This window comes from Podarcis cretensis (genome assembly GCF_951804945.1).
Source record: "Podarcis cretensis genome assembly, chromosome: 10".
NCBI classification, from domain to species: Eukaryota; Metazoa; Chordata; class Lepidosauria; order Squamata; family Lacertidae; genus Podarcis; species Podarcis cretensis.
Window position 1 is genome coordinate 540,116 of NC_137179.1, and position 18,000 is coordinate 558,115.

The 18,000-nt window shown below is 47.0% G+C and overlaps 4 protein-coding genes across 12 annotated transcripts in view; 2 read left to right on the forward strand and 2 right to left on the reverse strand.

Annotated features, from left to right (window-relative positions):
• LOC307224976 (uncharacterized protein) overlaps positions 1-9,086 on the forward strand; it is a gene marked incomplete at its 5' end in the record, with an annotated part of 128,027 nt that extends 118,941 nt beyond the window's left edge. For 3 of the 5 annotated variants that reach the window (XM_079992463.1, XM_079992462.1, XM_079992452.1), the window contains 4 exons: positions 3,802-3,883; positions 4,115-4,197; positions 4,938-5,064; positions 6,368-9,086. In XM_079992463.1, coding sequence (XP_079848589.1) covers positions 3,802-3,883; positions 4,115-4,197; positions 4,938-5,064; positions 6,368-7,542 — 1,467 coding nt within the window. In that variant the 3' untranslated portion in view covers positions 7,543-9,086. The remainder of the gene's footprint in view (positions 1-3,801; positions 3,884-4,114; positions 4,198-4,937; positions 5,065-6,367) is intronic. The other 2 variants (XM_079992454.1, XM_079992453.1) reach the window with 1 other exon arrangement.
• Positions 1-18,000, reverse strand: part of LOC307225037 (uncharacterized protein) — a 155,562-nt gene that overhangs the window by 58,223 nt on the left and 79,339 nt on the right. For all 5 annotated transcript variants that reach the window (XM_079992695.1, XM_079992694.1, XM_079992693.1 and 2 more), the window contains one exon: positions 983-1,157. The gene's annotated coding sequence lies outside the window, so the exon portion shown is untranslated. Of the gene's footprint in view, positions 1-982; positions 1,158-18,000 lie in introns of those variants that run through there.
• LOC307225063 (uncharacterized protein) overlaps positions 1-18,000 on the reverse strand; it is a 90,330-nt gene that overhangs the window by 38,840 nt on the left and 33,490 nt on the right. The window lies entirely within an intron of this gene.
• LOC307225009 (uncharacterized protein) overlaps positions 1,664-18,000 on the forward strand; it is a 202,114-nt gene continuing 185,777 nt past the window's right edge. Inside the window, exon 1 of the mRNA XM_079992581.1 lies at positions 1,664-3,253. The gene's annotated coding sequence lies outside the window, so the exon portion shown is untranslated. The remainder of the gene's footprint in view (positions 3,254-18,000) is intronic.

Consider the following 18,000-nt stretch of genomic DNA (forward strand, 5'->3'; position numbering starts at 1 on the left):
ATCTCAGCTTGGCAGTCACTCTGACATTGCCTTCAAAGAATAAGTGGAACAGAAATGCTTTGGAGGTGCAACTTCTGTATCAAGCCTGAGAGCCATTCCATGGACTCTGCACCCCTGTTTCTGATGACAGGTGTACATTATCCTCATCCTCAAGAAAGGACAATTAAAGATGGAATCCTGAGAGAGAGGAAAAGGTTCCTGGCTGCTTCCTGGGTGGGATTGCGGAAACCAAGAGCTGCTTCTGAGAAGGCCTCTCCCCTCCCCTCTTCCTCTCGGGATTTCCTCTCCTCTCCAGGGGACCAGAGGTTGGACTGGGCAGAATGGCTGTCTGGACAGGGCAGGGGCTTATGGGGTGGAAGGAGGATGGAGCTTGCAGGAAGGAAGGGTGGGGGGACAGGACCCCCCACTTTCCAGGGATCCCTCTGGTTGCCTTGAAGGGGTGGCAGATTATTGGGTGGGAGGGAGAAGCCAAGGCCCTTCCAGACAATCCCCGCGGGCGCCAAGATGCAGACGTGTCCCCAAAGACTGGTCTACCTAGCTTTCTCCCCCCCACCCCACCCCACTGCTGTGCTTCGCTGCCCCAGGGATGCTCCCCCTTCCCACTGCCTCGACTCCCTCCCTGTGTCCCAGAGGCCCCCCTTGGCGCGGCTCACCCCTCGCCCTGCGCCCCCACCTCTCCGTCCGGAGGGGCCACCCCAAGACGAGCAGGGGAGGTCTCTATCCAGGCGTCCCTCACTCCCATTAACCCTTTCATGGCCCACCTCTCTCCGCGGGGAACCCACAGCGCCCCAGGGATGCCTGAGCGGGGGGAATGGGGCGACAGCGCTTCACTGGGATCCCCTGGGTGGGCTTCCTAAGGGTCCAAGGAAAGCCCCCTTCGCAGCACGCGTGCCGGGATCCAGGCCACACGGAAGGCGCTTGGGGGAGCTGGCGGGGGTCTCTGGGTCCTTTTCTCCCCCTCCTCCCCCCGCAACCCCTTTACCTCTTTGTCCTCGCTCCCGATTCTCCTTTCCTGCAACATCCACGGGGGGGGCCTGCCGCCCCGCCTGTCCTTTCCAAAGCGCCCCCCCCCTAGAGCTACGGGGCAGAGCAGGAATCCGGAGTGGAAGCTCCACGTCCGCGAGAAGCAGGCAGTTTGGGAGGGGGGGCTCTCTCTCCTCATTCCGGAAACAGAAGCCGGATAGGAGGAGGAGCAGAAGGAATACATACGGGGGGGGGGGGGTTGAGGGTTGTGGGGGCGGGGTGAGAGGAGGATGTACCGGGAAGGGAGGGATAGAGGGGGGGAGGAGACGAAGGTTTTCCCCCTCCCTCCTTCGTTCAGGGGATCAGGAGAGCGGGGGAGGGGCTGATCCTGGCAATCCATTTGCAAAGTGCGGTCCCCCCCCCCATAATGTTTGCATTGCAAAATACTTCCCCCCTCCCCCCCCCACGCCATGATCTTAGATCCATTCCATGTTTTAGGTATTGGTGGACATTGAGCAGCGGGTCGGGCTCTGTGGCTCCTCTGTTGCGGGGAAAATGGGGCTTGGGCTTCTGCACACACAGCCCCGACACCCAGGTAAAATTCCTCCCTTGTGTCTCCGTCAGAAAAGCGAGGCAGCTGTTGATCTGTTTGCAGGCAGAGCCCCCCCCCCCCAATGCAAGGAGTGAAGCAGCCCAGAACTAAAGCGCGTTGCAATTTGTGCACCCTCAAATAATCGCCCCCCCCCCGTCACAGAGAGAGCACCCCAAGAACATCCCCGGTTGCGCCACAAAATGAGTTCTGCATGGAAATCAGATCAGACTCCGAGTTCGTGTTTTGGCAACATGACAAGTCTGTCTGTCCGTCGGGATCCCTGAGGATTCCTGCTCCCTGCCTTTTCCGGGCCAGCCGGAGAGATCACTGGAAAGGGCGGATTTCTTGACTCCAGAATCCATCACCGCAGACCCCTTTCATTCAGGCATAGAGATCTGCTCTTTGGACCAGTCTGCTTGGATCATGGGGATCACCACTGGATCATATGGATCATCCATGATATACCCATCTCACGGGGGGGGGGGGGCTCAGGAAGAATCTCCCGCCACGTGACTGGGGGAGTCTGGAGGCTGACGGGGGTCAGACAGGGCTGCTGTTTTGCTCTCCTTACTATTTCAGCTCAGGTTTTCCTGGCAGAAGTTCTATTTCATCAAGAAATGGGTGGATTCATTGAGGAAACGGGGCTAAGCGAAAACATCCGTTGCACAGAGGCAAACGTGTATACTTTGTAACCACCCAGTGAGTTGTGTTGCAAAGGCCATTTGCAGAAAGGCTCCAATTGTATCACCTGCGGCTACATGCCAGAGTTTGGGTCTTTTTGCGGAAATGTGTCTGTGTACATGCGCTTATCCCCGTGCATTTATAATGGCATGACATTAAATCCCATGAGATCCACAAGCACCAAAACCATAAGCCCACATAGGAGTCCAAAAGCACAGAACGAAGCAGCCCTTTATCTCTGTGTTGTTGGCTATGAAAAGCTGGATGTCCAACGACAACAACATGTACAACAAGAACAAGAACATTGTCTCTGGGCAGCTTCCAAAAGAATAGAAGAAAACATGACCCAACATGAAATATTAAACGCTTCCCGATACGGAGCTGCTTTCAGGCGTCTATGGAGGTTTGTCTCCTTGACATCTGGTGGGAGAGCGTTCCACAGGGCAGTCACGACAACCGAAAAGGCCCCCTGTGACCTCACTTCTCGCAATGAGGGACCTGCCAGAAGACCCTCGGAGCTGGACCTCAGTGTCCGGGCTGAGCGATGGACGTGGAGACGCTCCTTCCCTTCTACTGGGCTGAGACCATTTAGGGCTTTCAAGGTCAGCGCCAGCACTTTGAATGGTGCTCGGAAATGGACCGGGAACCAGTGAAGATTTCTTAGGATCCGTGTTCAGGGGCCAGCTGTTAGGGGGCCGTTCAGCTGCTGTCCAAAACTGAAGGTATCCCTTGCCGGAAGTAATCCATAAGCCTCTCCTCCTCCGCCTTCTCGGGATGCCATTGGTGCGCGATGCTCCGGCTCTAGAGAGAGGGAGAGGCGTGAGTTGGGTGCGCTCGGCTTGCCAAGGGTTAAACGGAAACGAGCTAGATTCCTAGACAGGAAAGTAAGAGGGGGGGGCAGGTCCTCCAGAGCGAAAGCCCAATCCCCCCCTTTCCTGCAAGAAGTCGGGCGTGTGGGGGTCCCGTTGGTTCGGCTCTGCAGAGGCTGTTTGGGGGGGGGGCGCCTGCTGGGATCCGGTGAGTCTCCTCTCTCCCAACATGGGGCCCATGGGGAGAGCGGGGGGTCCCAGCGCTGCATGACGAGAGGGGGGCAAGTCAGGGCGCGGAGGGTCGCAGGAGGGCGGCAGCTCTGCTCTTTCTTTGCATGGATGCGCTGCTGGCCCCGTGGGTCCAGGAGCGGGGAAATGCATGCAAATAAACCCCATTCGGATGTATGGATCTGTCCCCTTGTATAACAGAGGTTGTCCGCAGACAGAAACATTCGGACATGAAATATACCCTGGTCCCTAAAACCTCACCTGTGAAAGGAGAAGGAAGGAAGGAAAGAAGGAAGGAAGGAAGGAAGGAAGGAAGGAAGGAAGGAAGGAAGGAAAGAGAAAGCGCTTCCTCTTGCAACCTGTGGAACTGCCTCTCTATCCAGAGGTGAGGGTATCTGAAAATTCTCCATCCTTTTTTTGGAAAGCAGCCATTGAATGCTATCAGATTGCCCTTCAGTTTTTGCCTCTGCCATTCCTTTTCTAACCCTTCTTCATATTCTCTGTTTTGAATCTTTGTTGCTGTTTCAGAGACAGGATCTGTTTGCAGAAATGGGCCCAGATTCCTCTGAGACCAAAAGGACTCTGTTGGACACCAGAGAGAGGCTGCTGGGTAAGGAAGGAGTCCGTTCTCCATGTGGTCGCTTTCTGTTGATATCAAAACGAATCCATGGGATGTTGTCATCTTTTTTGGGGGAGACACTTGGAACCGAGAGTACCAAGGAAGGGAGATGTATTTTTAACCCAACTAAATTATGAAATGGGTCCAAATGTCCAGATGCAGTCAGAAGGTGAGACTTTTTGGAGAGCAGCTGCACTTCCCACTTACCTCTGTGTCTTGCAGGTGACCAGATGATGCCAGCAAGACCTCCTCATCCATCTATTCCTGGTGGGGAAGGAGAAGCAACAGCTGTGGATGCAGCTCAGGTAGAGGGAGGAGCCCTGTGGGGAAGGGGGCTGAGGGGAGGGGCAGCCAGGGTGCCTCTGGCCCCCAAGGAATCTCTCTCCTCCTCTTGGCTTCCGTCCAAGCTTCTCTGAAGGCATCTTTGTCAAGGGCAGCCTGGACAGAAGCCAAGAGGCTGGGAATGCCATTCGAGAAGCTTAATGTGCTGAGAATAAGGAACAGCCACTTTGCCTTAACTCACCTTCTGACAGTCAATAGGATGATTCATAAGTCATTGTTGTTTTATTTCTAGAGTTATCATTGAATGCTAAAATAGACTTCTAAGCAGTTCAAAAAGCCTAAAAAACAGTTCCCAGGATTCACCTACCCTGTTACATCAGTTGCACAATGGGGCTTTCCACCCCTTCTCCTCCCCCCATGCACTTCTTGAAGTTGTCTTTAGGGCATCAGAAGGGTCTCTTCACCCCCCCCCCACCCGAAGAACAGGACATGAGGAGCAGAGAGGGGATCCTTCCATCTGGCACAGACAGAAGGATTTTAAGAACACAATGTAGAGTTCTTTCCATTTACACAAAGATTAATGTCCATCACTAAATCACACAAGAATTCCACTAAGACATTAAAAGCAGCACCCACAATTAAAACGTGCAGCAGGACGATCCCATTGAAACAAAACACCATTTAATGAGCAGAAAGAAACAGAGCAATGTGTAGCAGATAATCTTTATGCTCTCTAAAGAGGACCTCTTCATTTCACTCTTAGGGTCCAGTGTGCTTTGAAGATGTCGCTGTTCATTTCACAGACGAGGAATGGGCGTTGCTGGATCCTGACCAGAGAGCTCTGTATAAGGAAGTCATGGAGGAGAATTGTGGGATCGTGGTCTCTCTCAGTAAGGCTCCCTTTTGGATCCTAATCTCTCTTTGGAAATTCCATGCATCTCTCTCTATGATAAGCCTCCCTGGTTTTGAGGGAACTCTACAGGGCCACTTGCAGCATTTGGGATTCTAATACCCCTTAAACTCACCTTAAATGGAGGGCTATTGACTGTTTTGACCATGGACATGATCTAGCCAGCATAGACCTTGCTGAGAATGGAGTGGGAACATGCTGGGAATTTGAGGTTAGGAGAGCACATCTTTGTTTGACACTGTCCTGCCTTGTATTGCCCAAAATCTTCCTGACACAGAGCTTGTGGAAGGCATTGAGGGGTTGTTTCTGATGGTTGTAGTTGTCCACAATTCACTTCACAAAGCAGCTTGCTCAACACACAATCCTGATAGACCTTCATCTTGGTATTGAATGGTTAGCATCCCATTCTCCCATACAGTAGTCCCTTGGGTTCCAGACGCTTCAGGTTACAGACACTTCAGGTTACAGACTACGCTGACCCAGAAATAGTACCTCGGGTTAAGAACTTTGCTTCAGGATGAGAACAGAAATCATGCAGCAGCGGCACGGCATCAACGGGAGGCCTCATTAGCTAAAGTGATACCTCAGGTTAAGAAGAGTTTCAGGTTAAGAACAGACCCCCAGAACGAATTAAGTTCTTAACCAGAGGTACCACTGCACTCTTTTGGAGAGGTGAGCCGTTGCCGGAACTGCCTCATCAGTACACTTGTCCAGGTCAGCATCAACGAAGAGGTTGTTGGTTTCTTAGGTAGACACAATCATCCACCACCTCCAGTGTCTGAAACTCGCATGGTGCTAGGCACATTTTGCAACAGGGAATGTCATAGACACGAGTAGTTTCTGAGCTCTGCTCACAGAATCTAATATTTCGGATTAAAACTGCAGAGTGGAAGGAAAGAAGGACCTTTTTCTGCCTCCCCACTTCCAGCTACTCTTTAAAGACTGAAGGAGAGACCTTCTTTAAAAATCAGGGGGGTGGGCAGGGGAAGGACTAGACCATGTGAAAAATGAACATATTATTTTAGCTGCTGTTCATTCCTTTTCAGCTGTGTTTTTTTCTCATAAGAGTGCATAGGACATTCCATTTTTGAGCCCATAACCTAGGTTTAAGGTCCTCTTTATGTTCTAGCTGTCCTACCTCTGTTTCTAACACTGACCACCTCTAGTGTGTCATCAGCAATGTTGATGCATGGAATTCTTCCTCTATCACAAGGTTAGTGATCAATATTCAATACAGTGGCACTCCATTTCTTCTGCAGCTCTAATCCATTTCTTCATTGCAGGTGGTGATGATCTGGAAATTGAGAGCGAGGACACCCATGACAGAATCCACACAGTGGAGAAGCCATTGCCATTCTTGGAGTGTGGAGAGAGCTTCAGTCACAGCTCCCATTCGACTACCCACCGAAGAAATGCTATTGAGAAGAAACCCTCTCAGTTCTCTGAATGGGGGGGAACTTTCTGTTGGAATGAAAGCCTCACTTCACAGGAAATGATTCCCACAGGGGAGGACCCACTGAAATGCTTGGAATGTGGAAAGAGCTTCAGTAAGAGTGCACATCTCATTTCACATCAAATAACTCACAGCAGGGAGAAACTCTATCAGGGCTTGGATTGTAGGGAAAGCTTTAATACAAGCACAACCTTCCGTAAACACCAGAGAATTCACAGGGGAGAGAAGCCATTTCAATGCCAAGTGTGTGGAAAGAGCTTCAGTCAGAGCACCCATCTCACAGCCCATCAAATAATTCATACAGGTGAGAAACCTGATCAGTGCTCGGAATGTGGGCGGAGCTTTAATCACAGGGCGAATCTCACGGCCCATCAAAGAATTCACAGTGGTGAGAAACCCTATCAGTGCTCAGAATGTGGGAAGAGTTTCACTGTGAGCTCCGGTCTCGCTTCCCACCAAAGAATTCATACTGGGGAGAAACCCTATCAATGCGTGAATTGTGGAAACAGCTTCAGTCAGAAGGCAAGTCTCATTTCCCATCAAAGAATTCACAGTGGTGAGAAACCCTATCAGTGCTTGGAATGTGGGAAGAGCTTCAGTCGGAAGCAAAATCTCACTTCCCATCAAAGAATTCACAGTGGTGAGAAACCCTATCAGTGCTCGGAATGTGGAAAGAGTTACTGCCATAGAGCCAATCTCACTTCCCACCAAAGAATTCACAGTGCTTGGAACGTGGAAAGAGCTTCTGTAAAAGCGCCCATCTCGCTACCCATCAAAGCATTCATACCGGGGAGAAATCCTATCAATGATTGGATTGTGGAAAGAGTTTCCTCCAGAGAGCCGATCTCACTTCCCACCAAAGAATTCACAAAGGGGGAAAACCATATCAGTGCTTGGAATGTGGAAAAACCTTTAGTCACCGTGCCAATCTCATGGCACACCCATGAATTCACAGTGGTGAGAAACCATAACAGTGCTCCCAATGTGGGAAGAGCTTCACTGTGAGCTCCGGTCTCGCTTCCCATCAAAGAATTCACAGTGGTGAGAAAAAATATCAGTGCTTGGAATGTGGAAAGGGTTTCCGCCAGAAAGCCAATCTCACTTCCCACCAAAGAATTCACACAGGGGAGAAACCCTATCAGTGTTTGGAATGTGGGAAGAGCTTCAGTCAGAAGCAAAGTCTCCCTTCCCATCAAAGAATTCACAGTGGTAAGAAACCATATCAGTGCTTGGAATGTGAAAAGAGCTTCGGTAAGAGGACCAAGCTCATGGCCCATCAAAGAATTCATACAGGGGAGAATCATAGAATTTTAGACCTGCAGGAGACCCCTGGGTCGTCTAGTCCACTGCAGGACTCTCAACTCAAGCTTCCATGACACATTGCCTTCAAACTTTTCCTTACAAACCTCAAAAGAAGGAGAGTCCACAACTTTCCAAGGGCGTCTCTAATTTGAAGCCATTGGTTTGGGTCCCAGCCTCCAGAGCCAGTGAAAACAAGCTTGTTCAATCTTCCACCTGAGAGCCCTTCCTGTTCCTCAGAAGGCTTGGTTTCCCAACGCTTAATTGTCTTGGTCAACCCCCTCTGCACACCTTCCAGCTTGTAAAAATCCTTCTTAAATTGGGGCACCCAGAACCGGACACAGGACTCCAGGTGTGGTCTGAACAAGGCAGAAGAAAGTGGGGCTGTTACTTCTCTTGATCTGGACACTTGACTTCTTTGGACGCAGCCTAGAATAACAGCCTATTTCGCTGCTGCATCATACTGTTGACTCATGTTAGTCTAAGACCCCTTTTCCACATGTACTACTGGCAAACCCGGTATCCCCCATCTTATATTTGTGCAGCAAATTCTTCTTGCCTAAGAGCAGAATCTTACCTTTCTTCTTACTGAAATTTATTGGATGCCTTTATATACCCCCTGTTTTTTCAAGAAGCTCAGTGTGGTCTTAAGTCGTTCTCCCCCTCATTGTTTAATCCTGACAACAACCCTGTGAGGTAGGTTGGGCCGTGAAGCCATCACCCAGTGAGCTGCATGGCTGAGTGGGGATTTGAACCCAGGTCTCCCAGTTCCTAGTCCAAAACTCTTAAGCACTGCACCCCACTGGCTCTCAAATGAGACTCTTGGAAAGTGCATGCATGCGCATTTCCCGAAAGTTTCAGTGCAATGTCTTGGTGTTTGTATTTAAAGTTTTTTACGCATGTATCAATGACATTAATATATTAATGGTAATTACAGTAGAAGAGTAAATTTTAGGTAATGCTAGACGGCGATAGGGTTAGTGTGGAATGCTGGGATTGAAAAATTGAACAATTTCCACATGAATCACAAGAAGATCTAAAATATAAATACAAAACGCCAACAGCAACAACCCCCCAAAAAGCCCCATGTCATGTATTGATGAAGTTGTTAGAAAATTTATTATGGGAAAGGGGGTAAAAGTCTTAAAAGTTCATGCAACCATCTTCTCGGGGTTCCTACTCTTTGTGGGGATGAACCTTGTTGCTACAAATAAAGATCAGGTCTCCTGACCGCTGTTTTGCTCCTTTAACTTGCCTGGATTCTCCTTCTTTGCTGACCCTGAAGGGACCGCAGGGTGTGGCCCCCTGGGGAGCTGGGCAGCGGAGGAAATCAGCACCCCAGGATTTTTTCCTTCTCAGTGCTTTTCCCCCTGAGCCTCTTACCTAAAAGCCTGACACCCCACAATGAGACAGGATTGTGTCCCTGCCCTCAGCAAACAAAATAGCTCCCCCCAAGATGCTGAGGTGCCCTGAGGGCTGTGCGGGACCCCCAGTCATTGAAATGAAAAGGGGAGAGGCTCAGGAAAGTTTCAGGGAGCAGGCAGGGAGGGGCAGCACAGGCTTCAGAAACTCCTTCTTGCTCATTCCTCCACACTACTCCCCCCCAATTACACCTGCCTCCCCCCCCCCCATGGCTCCTTCACAAGTGTGGGGAAGCTGCGACCCCTCTGCCCCCATCAAAGTTCCTTTAAGACCCCAAGTTGCATGGGGCAGGCTCACCTGCAGCGAAACAAAATGCAGCTGCCCTGGCCGAGTGGAGCCAGGCTGGGGGCACCATGGGGACCCCGGAAATGTGCCCCTAGAAGAAATGTGCCCCCTCTGTCTGAGGCAGCCCTCTTTCTGAAGCACCAAGAGAGTAAACGGACAGTTCTCTGAATGGAGAGGAGCAGAAAGCAGAGTCCCCTCAAGATCAGTATTGGGACCTGCGGCTTTTCAACTTGTTCATAAATGATCTAGACTTAGGAGGGGGCAAAGTTTGCTGATGGCAGCAAATTGTCCAGGCTTGTTCAAACAAAGAAAGATTGCAAGGAGCTCCAAAGGGACTTCTCCAAATGGGGTGAATGGGCAGAAAATACAGTTCATTGTCAATGAGATTAAAGTGATACATGTTGGGACAAAAACAATACTCTTAATATCATGTACAGGCTCATGGGGTCTGAACTGGGTTTCTCTGTGTGCTTTAGGAGACCAGGGGAGAGGGGAGCTGGTCGCAGCAGGAGGGGGAGTCTCCCTGGATGCTTCAGCTGATGGCCTCCTCTGATGGTCTCCTGCCCCCCCTTCTCCTCCCTCTGAGTCTGAACAGCTCTCTGCCACAGCCTCTTCCTGTTCCTCAGCTTGCAACACCTCCCCTCCCATTCTGCTCCCTTGTCTCCCTCTTTCTGCTCATCGCCATCCTACCACCAGTCCCTGGGCTCTGAGCCTTCTTCCCTTTGGTGTTCCCCAGCTGGTGCCTCCCCCCCCCCACCAGCCAGTCCATGGCAACAACAAGGAAGACGCCCCCAAGGCTGGTCCAAGTGGCCACTTTGGATCGCAAGGGACTTGGGCTCGGTTTCCAATTTCTCTTTTTCTCGTAAATGCAGCTGCACCGGCAGCACCAAGATCCAGAAGGAAGTGACTGGTGCACATCAGAGCGCAAGGGCGTTTACAGTTCCTTTCCGTTCTCTCTGGAGCAGCCGGATTTGGCACTGGGCTGCCAGGCGTCCAGTGGAAAGGGACTCTTTTCTCTAAAGTGTAAGAGGCAGAAAAGGTTGCTGGGACCTCATCGTAAATAAAGGGAGGGAGAAGGACTTTGTAGAGATCTTCGTAGAGAAGACAAATGACTGTCAGGACAAGAAAGACCTGGGAAAAGGCTGGCGGGTTTTTGTTCTGGTTGAAAAATGGGATACCCACATTCTAAGAGTTCTAACTCCCAGACGCAAAGGCATGTGCTGGGCGCAGCAGGAGGGGGAATCTCTATGGATGCTTCAGCTGACGCCCTCCTCTGGGTCTCCAGGCCCCCTCCTCTCCTCCCTCTGAGCCTGAACTGCTCTCTGCCCCAGCCTCTTCCTGCTCACCAAACCGTTTCCTCCAGCCTGCAACACCTCCCCTCCCCCTCTGCTCCCTTTTCTCCCTCTATCTGCTCATCGCCATCCCACCACCAGTCCCCAGGATCTGAGCCTTCTTTCCTTGTGGGTACCCCAGACTGGTGCCTCTCACCCCCCTGCACCCCTCCAGTCCATGACAACAGCAGCAACAACAAAAGTAAAATCAGTATGATAGTAATATGCACTGTGGGCCTCTGGTAGGAAAACTCCCTAGCAGCATGACTGAATAAAAACTTCTGGGACTATGGGAAAGTACTATCTTCCCCAAACCCCAGAATAAGCAGGAGCTCTGGGGTTGCCCCATGGGGTTCAAGAGTGAAGCTGGGCCCATCAGGAGACTTCCCTGGTCCCTGCAGCCCCTCTGTTCCCCTCTTGCAATTAGGCTTGGGGGAAAATCTCCCATTAAATTACAGCATTTCAAGTTTTTTTCAGAATGTTTAGGAGGCAGGGATGAAGTTCTGGTGAAGAAGCAGTGCTTGGAGATCATGGGGTGGGGGTAGGGGTGACAGAGTTTGGTGCAAAAACCGTCTTGCATGCTTGAGTAGAGCAACTCCAGGGCAGCAGGACTTCTTCAGTAATAGTTTACTGAGTTTTCAAAGCATACAGTTCTCCCTGGGACCCCAGCGAGGCACAAAACTTTGCTCCTGAGAGCAAATCCAGTTTCAGCAGTAAAATCATACAGCACACAGGATACCTAAGTCAGGCACACAAACCGGCAGAAGGGAGCAAGGGAGGAAAGAGGCTGGAAGGACACAGGACAATGGAGGTGTGTCTTTCGCTTCCTGTCGTCTGGGAGGGAAGTCATCAACTCAGCATTTGCAGGGGCTTCACGAAGCAAAGCTTTCTTCTTTTTTTCAAAAAAATTATTTATTTTATAACACAAATAAAGAACACAAACAGAAAAACAAACAATGCAAACAGATTATTCTCTTATCCTTATTTTTCTAAACATTGTTAGGTGGGCTTCCGCAAGTCCCACCTATCTGATTTTCATTTTCATTTCACCTTTAGCAGTTTAAATATATCATAGTTTCTAACCATCTTTTTTTTTTTATCACACTTAAATTAACTTCACATTTTATCGCTTACAAATAATATTATTTTAAAATACACTATCTTCTACTTCTAACCCTACAGCCTATATGCTCTACCAGAACTATTCTGAGATTTAAATATTAACATATTTTTTCAAATATTCCTTAAGCTTCTTCCAATCTTCTTCCACCATCTCTTCTCTCTCGTCTCGGAGTCTCCCAGTCAGTTCGGCAAGTTCCATATAGTCCATCATCTTCATCTGCCATTCTTCAATAGTTGGTAAATCTTGTTTCTTCCGATTCCTTTTTCCACAATTTCTCCCAATCCACCATCATGATATTGTGCCCCACATCCCTGGCCCATTCAGTCATTACAGATTTCACTTGTTCATCTCTCGTATGCCATTCCAGCAATAAATTATACATTTTAGATAGGTATTTTGTTTTTTTATCTAATAATTCCATTTCTAGTTTGGATTTCTCTGTTTGAAAACCAATTTTCTTATCCATTTTAAACATTTCATTTATCTGGATGTACTGGAACCAATCATCTAATTTATCTTTCAACGGATCATAAGATTTTAATCTAAATTGGTCCCCTACTTCCATCAAACTATCATTATACTTCAACCATGTATCTTTCATATTCAACCTTTTATGGGTCTTAGCTTCCAATGGTGATATCCATCTGGGTGTTTTCCTTTCAAACAAATCCCTGTATCTTATCCAAACATCATCCAGAGATTTTCTAATTATATGATTTTTAAATCATTTGTGAGCTTTTATCTTGTCATACCATAAATATGCATGCCAACCAAATACATTATCAAAACCTTCCAAATCCGAAACATCTGTATCTTCCAATAAAAACCATTGTTTCAGCCAGCAAAAGGCTGCAGCTTCAAAGTAAATCCTTAAATCTGGCAGGGAGAAACCCCCTCTCACTTTTAATTCTGTTAATAATTTAAACTTAATTCTAGGTTTTCCCCCTGCCAGATAAATTTAGATAATATCTTTTGCCATTCCTTAAAACAATTCAACTTATCAATGATAGGGAGTACTTGGAACAAAAATAACACCTTAGGCGATACATTCATCTTTATCGCAGAAATTCAGCCCAACAAAGATAGTTTCAACCTTGTACAAATATCCATATCTCTTTTGATATCTTTCCATAACTTTTCATAGTTGTCTTTGTACAAATGCATTTTTTGCAGTCATATTTACACCCAGATATTTCACCTTTGTCACAAACTTCAGCCCTGTGGGTTCCTCTAAATTAAGTTTTTCATGTATCATTATTCCCCCCCCCCAAAGCTTTGGTTTTATTCTTATTCAATTTGAAACCTGCAACTTGTCCAAACTGTTGAATTATCTTCAGTGCTTTGATTGCACTGAACTCAGGGTCCTGTAAAGTCAATACCAAATCATCAGCAAAGACTTTTAACTTATAGTGTTTAGTTCCCACTACTATGCCTTTAACTTCCTCATCATTCCTTATCATATTCAGCAGCACCTCTAGGACAGAAATAGAAAGCAGGGGGGGGGGAGTGGGCACCCTTGCCTGGTTCCCTTCTCAATCCTAATTTCTGCTGAGACCACATTGTTAATTATAATTTTTGCTTTCTGCTCCAAGTAAATTGGATTAATACCATTTAATTTTTTTTGATCGACCCCCATATTACACAAGTTCTGTTTCATAAAACTCCAAGAAACATTATCAAAGGCTTTCTCTGCATCAATAAACATAAACATTGCTTTAGGATTCTTTTTTGCCCCTAATCTTTCCAGCACATTCCTAATATTATCTTTCATATGCCTCTCAGATAAAAAACCTGACTGATCTTTATGTATGTGCTTATTCAAAATCTTCTTCAATCTTGTAGCCAAAATATTTGCAAATATTTTATAATCCACATTCAACAAGGAAATTGGTCGCTGATTCCTTACTTGAGCTCTATCTGTATCTGCTTTGGGTATCAGAATGATGAAGGCCTCTTTCCAGGACTCCGGTGCTTTGTCCCCCTTTAATATTTTGTTACAAACATCCATCAATGGTTGTATCAGCCAATCCTTAAATATTTTATAATACTTGGAAGTTAAAGCATCAGGTCCCAGTGCTTTGCCTATTTTCATTTGGGCAATTGCCCCTTCAACTTTTTGTTTTGTAACCAGTTCATTTAGTAGGCTTGTTTTGTCCGCTGGAATTTTCTGCAATCCATTTTTGTCCAAAAACTGTTCCATTTTATCCATTTTTCCTTTTTGTAAAGCTGCTTATAGTACTTTTGAAAACATTTTCTAATCTCTGTTGGGTTCTCAATATTCTTACCATCCTCCATAATATTAATTATTGTACTGTCCTTCTGTCCCCAAGCTAATAATTTTCTGCATTTATTTGCCGATGCAAAAGTCTTTTGTTTCATCAATATAATTTTCCATTCAATTTCTTGGTTTACTATTTGTGAAGACTAAGATTGTAATGCTTTAATTTAAAGGGATTCCCACCATCTGACGAAGAGGAAAGTGTCTATTGGGGAACACGAGGAACTGTGGGTTTGAGGGAGGACTGGAGGACGGTTTTTGAAGATACGGATGAGGAGGAGGGTAGTTTTCCAGGCTTCACCCCGCCACTCCGGAGAAGGGTAAATTGGGGATGGTCGATTCTCCCGAGGGGGAGGGGGCCTTTGAGGAGGGGGTGGATGTCAGGGAATTGGAGGCTGCGAAAGAGCTGAGGGGGAAGCAGAGAGGCAAGTACAGAGAGCCCACGCCAGTAATTAGCAGTTTCTCTTCCACGTCAGAGGAGGAAGCTGGGAGGGGGGAGCCAGTACTGGGAACCAGCCACTCACAGAGCAGAGGAAGCAAGAGGCGTGGACTCAGGAAATGGGCTTGCTGGGGGAGGCATAAAAAAAGTCAGACGATACATCTGACTCCGAGAGATGAAGTGTGTTTTTTAACTCTTGTAACTGCTTTGAAGCTTAGCAATAAATCTCTTGTACAGAGATGGCTGTGTGCCCGGAGCATTATCTCAGCTAGCTTGTCAGCACAACCCTTACATTAGCCATATATAATCCAAACGTAAAAGGTACACACAATACAGTCCTTTTGATGTTGGAAGAATTGACCGCTAATGCCTCACAGTCTCGCAGCTTCGTTTAATCACAGGAAGCTTTTTGTCCGATGTGTCGCAGCTCCAACCCCCTCATTCTCAGAGGTCAAAAACAGAACTTTCCAGGGAGGGGGGAGCCCACTTTTGACACCTGCCAAATTCCATGTCCTCAAAATGCTCGATTTGAGGTTTTCCCGGGGGTCTGTGCACTGGAGCAGTTTCCCCTGCCTTTGATATACCGAGGTCTCCTCCGATAAAGAGATCTCCGACTGTGATGGCGAGCGATCAACCAGAAGCCCTTCATGAAGCAAAGCTTTCTGCCGGCTGCTTTGAGGCAAATGTGCATCCCAGAGTTTATCACAATGTAGTCTAGAAACTGGTATAGGATGAGATCAATATATGCCCAGCCCTAATCCTCACTCACCACCAGAAATAGATTCACCCTCTCCCCCTTACTATCAAAAGTTACCTTACATCTAAAATTATACTCATTATTGTGGGACATTACCTTCATTATTTCATTACTATACAGTTTTACATATAAACACCAGAACAAATACATGACTCGCTTTGAAGATGGATTTTCTGCTGAGTTCATTGCTGTGAAGAAGAGTAAACTCTGAAAGGAACACGTTTCTCACTCCATACATTTAAATGGGTTCTCCACTCTGAGAAGAAGAAGAGGAGTTTGGATTTGATATCCCGCTTTATCACTACCCGAAGGAGTCTCAAAGTGGCTAACATTCTCCTTTCCCTTCCTCTGTGAGGTGAGTGGTGCTGAGACAATTCAAAGAAGTGTGACTGGCCCAAGGTCACCCAGCAGCTGCATGTGGAGGAGCGGAGACACAAACACGTTTCCCCAGATTATGAACCACTCTTAACCACTACACCACACTGGCTCTTAGATGTTCCTTAAACACTCCATTATAACTAAAGCACTTTCTGCAATCTTTCCCTTTAAACAGCTTCTACTCTTTGAGGGTTGATGGGTTTGTAGGGTGTCAACTGTTAAAGTTCTTCCTGTCCATGAGTCTGTAGATGTAGGATTCCACTAGGACTGAACCTCTACCTACTTTCCTGACATTTATATGGTTTGTCTTTTGTGTGAGTTTGTTGACATAAATCAAGGCTTCCACTCTGACTGAAGCTCCTTCCACAGTCCATACATTTAAACAGTTTCTGCCCTGTGTGTCTGCTGATGTGTTCTAAGATTTCCATTCTGACTGAAGCTCTTTCCACACTCCATACATTTAAATCATTTCTTACTGATGTGAGTCTGTTGATGTACTCTCAGGTTTCCACTATAACTGAAGCTCTTTCCACACTCCATGCATTTAAATGGTTTCTCCCCTGTGTGAGTCAGTTGATGTTGTCTAAGGCTTGAATTGATACTGAAGCTCCTTCCACACTCCATACATTTAAATGGTTTCTCTCCTGTGTGAGTCCGTTGATGTTTTCTAAGGCCTGCATCATAACTAAAGCTCTTTCCACACTCCATACATCTAAATAGTTTCTCACCTGTGTGAGTTTGATGGTGTATAATTAGGTGCACATTTTGACTAAAGCTCTTTCCACACTCCATGCATTTAAATGGTTTATCTCCTGTGTGAGTCCGTTGATGTTGTCTAATGCCTGCATTGTAACTAAAGCTCTTTCCACACACCATGCATTTAAATGGTTTCTCCCCTGTGTGAGTCCGTTGATGTGATCTAAGGCTTGTATTGGAACTGAAGCTCTTTCCACACTCCATACATTCATATGGTTTCTCCCCTGTATGAGTCCGTTGATGTATTCTAAGGTTTCCAATCTGAATGAAGCTCTTTCCACACTCCATACATCTAAATGTTTTCTCACCTGTGTGAGTTTGATGGTGTAAAATTAGGTGCGCATTTTGACTAAAGCTCTTTCCACACTCCATGCATTTAAATGGTTTCTCCCCTGTGTGAATCCGTTGATGTTGTCTAAAGTTTGAATTGATACTGAAGCTCTTTCCACACTCCATACATTTAAATGGTTTCTCTCCTGTGTGAATATGTTCATGTTTTCTAAGGGTTCCACTTTCACTAAAGCTCTTTCCACACTCCATGCATTTAAACGGTTTCTCCCCTGTATGTGTACGTTGATGTATTCTAAGGTTTCCAATCTGACTGAAGCTCTTCCCACACTCCATACATTCATATGGTTTCTCCCCTGTGTGAGTCCGTTGATGTGATCTAAGGGTTGTATTGGAACTGAAGCTCTTCCCACACTCCATACATTCATATGGTTTCTCCCCTGTGTGAGTCCGTTGATGTGATCTAAGGCCTGCATAGTAACTGAAGCTCTTCCCACACTCCATACATTCATATGGTTTCTCCCCTGTGTGAGTCCGTTGATGTGATCTAAGGGTTGTATTGGAACTGAAGCTCTTTCCACACTCCACACATTTATAAGGTTTCTCCCCTGTGTGAGTCCGTGCATGTAACTTAAGGTGTGCCATCTGACTGAAGTTCTTCCCACAGTCCATACATTCATATGGTTTCTCCCCTGTGTGAGTCCGTTGATGTGATCTAAGGGTTGCACTGGAACTGAAGCTCTTTCCACACTCCACACATTTAAATGGTTTCTCCCCTGTGTGAGTCCGTTGATGTATTCTAAGTGTATCTCTTCGTCGGAAACTCATCCCACACTCCATACATTCATATGGTTTCTCCCCTGTGTGAGTCCGTTGATGTGATCTAAGGCTTGTATTGGAACTGAAGCTCTTTCCACACTCCACACATTTATAAGGTTTCTCCCCTGTGTGAGTCCGTGCATGTAACTTAAGGTGTGCCATCTGACTGAAGTTCTTCCCACAGTCCATACATTCATATGGTTTCTCCCCTGTGTGAGTCCGTTGGTGTAATTTAAGTTGTCCACTCTCACTGAAGCTCTTCCCACACTCCCTGCATTTGAATCCTTT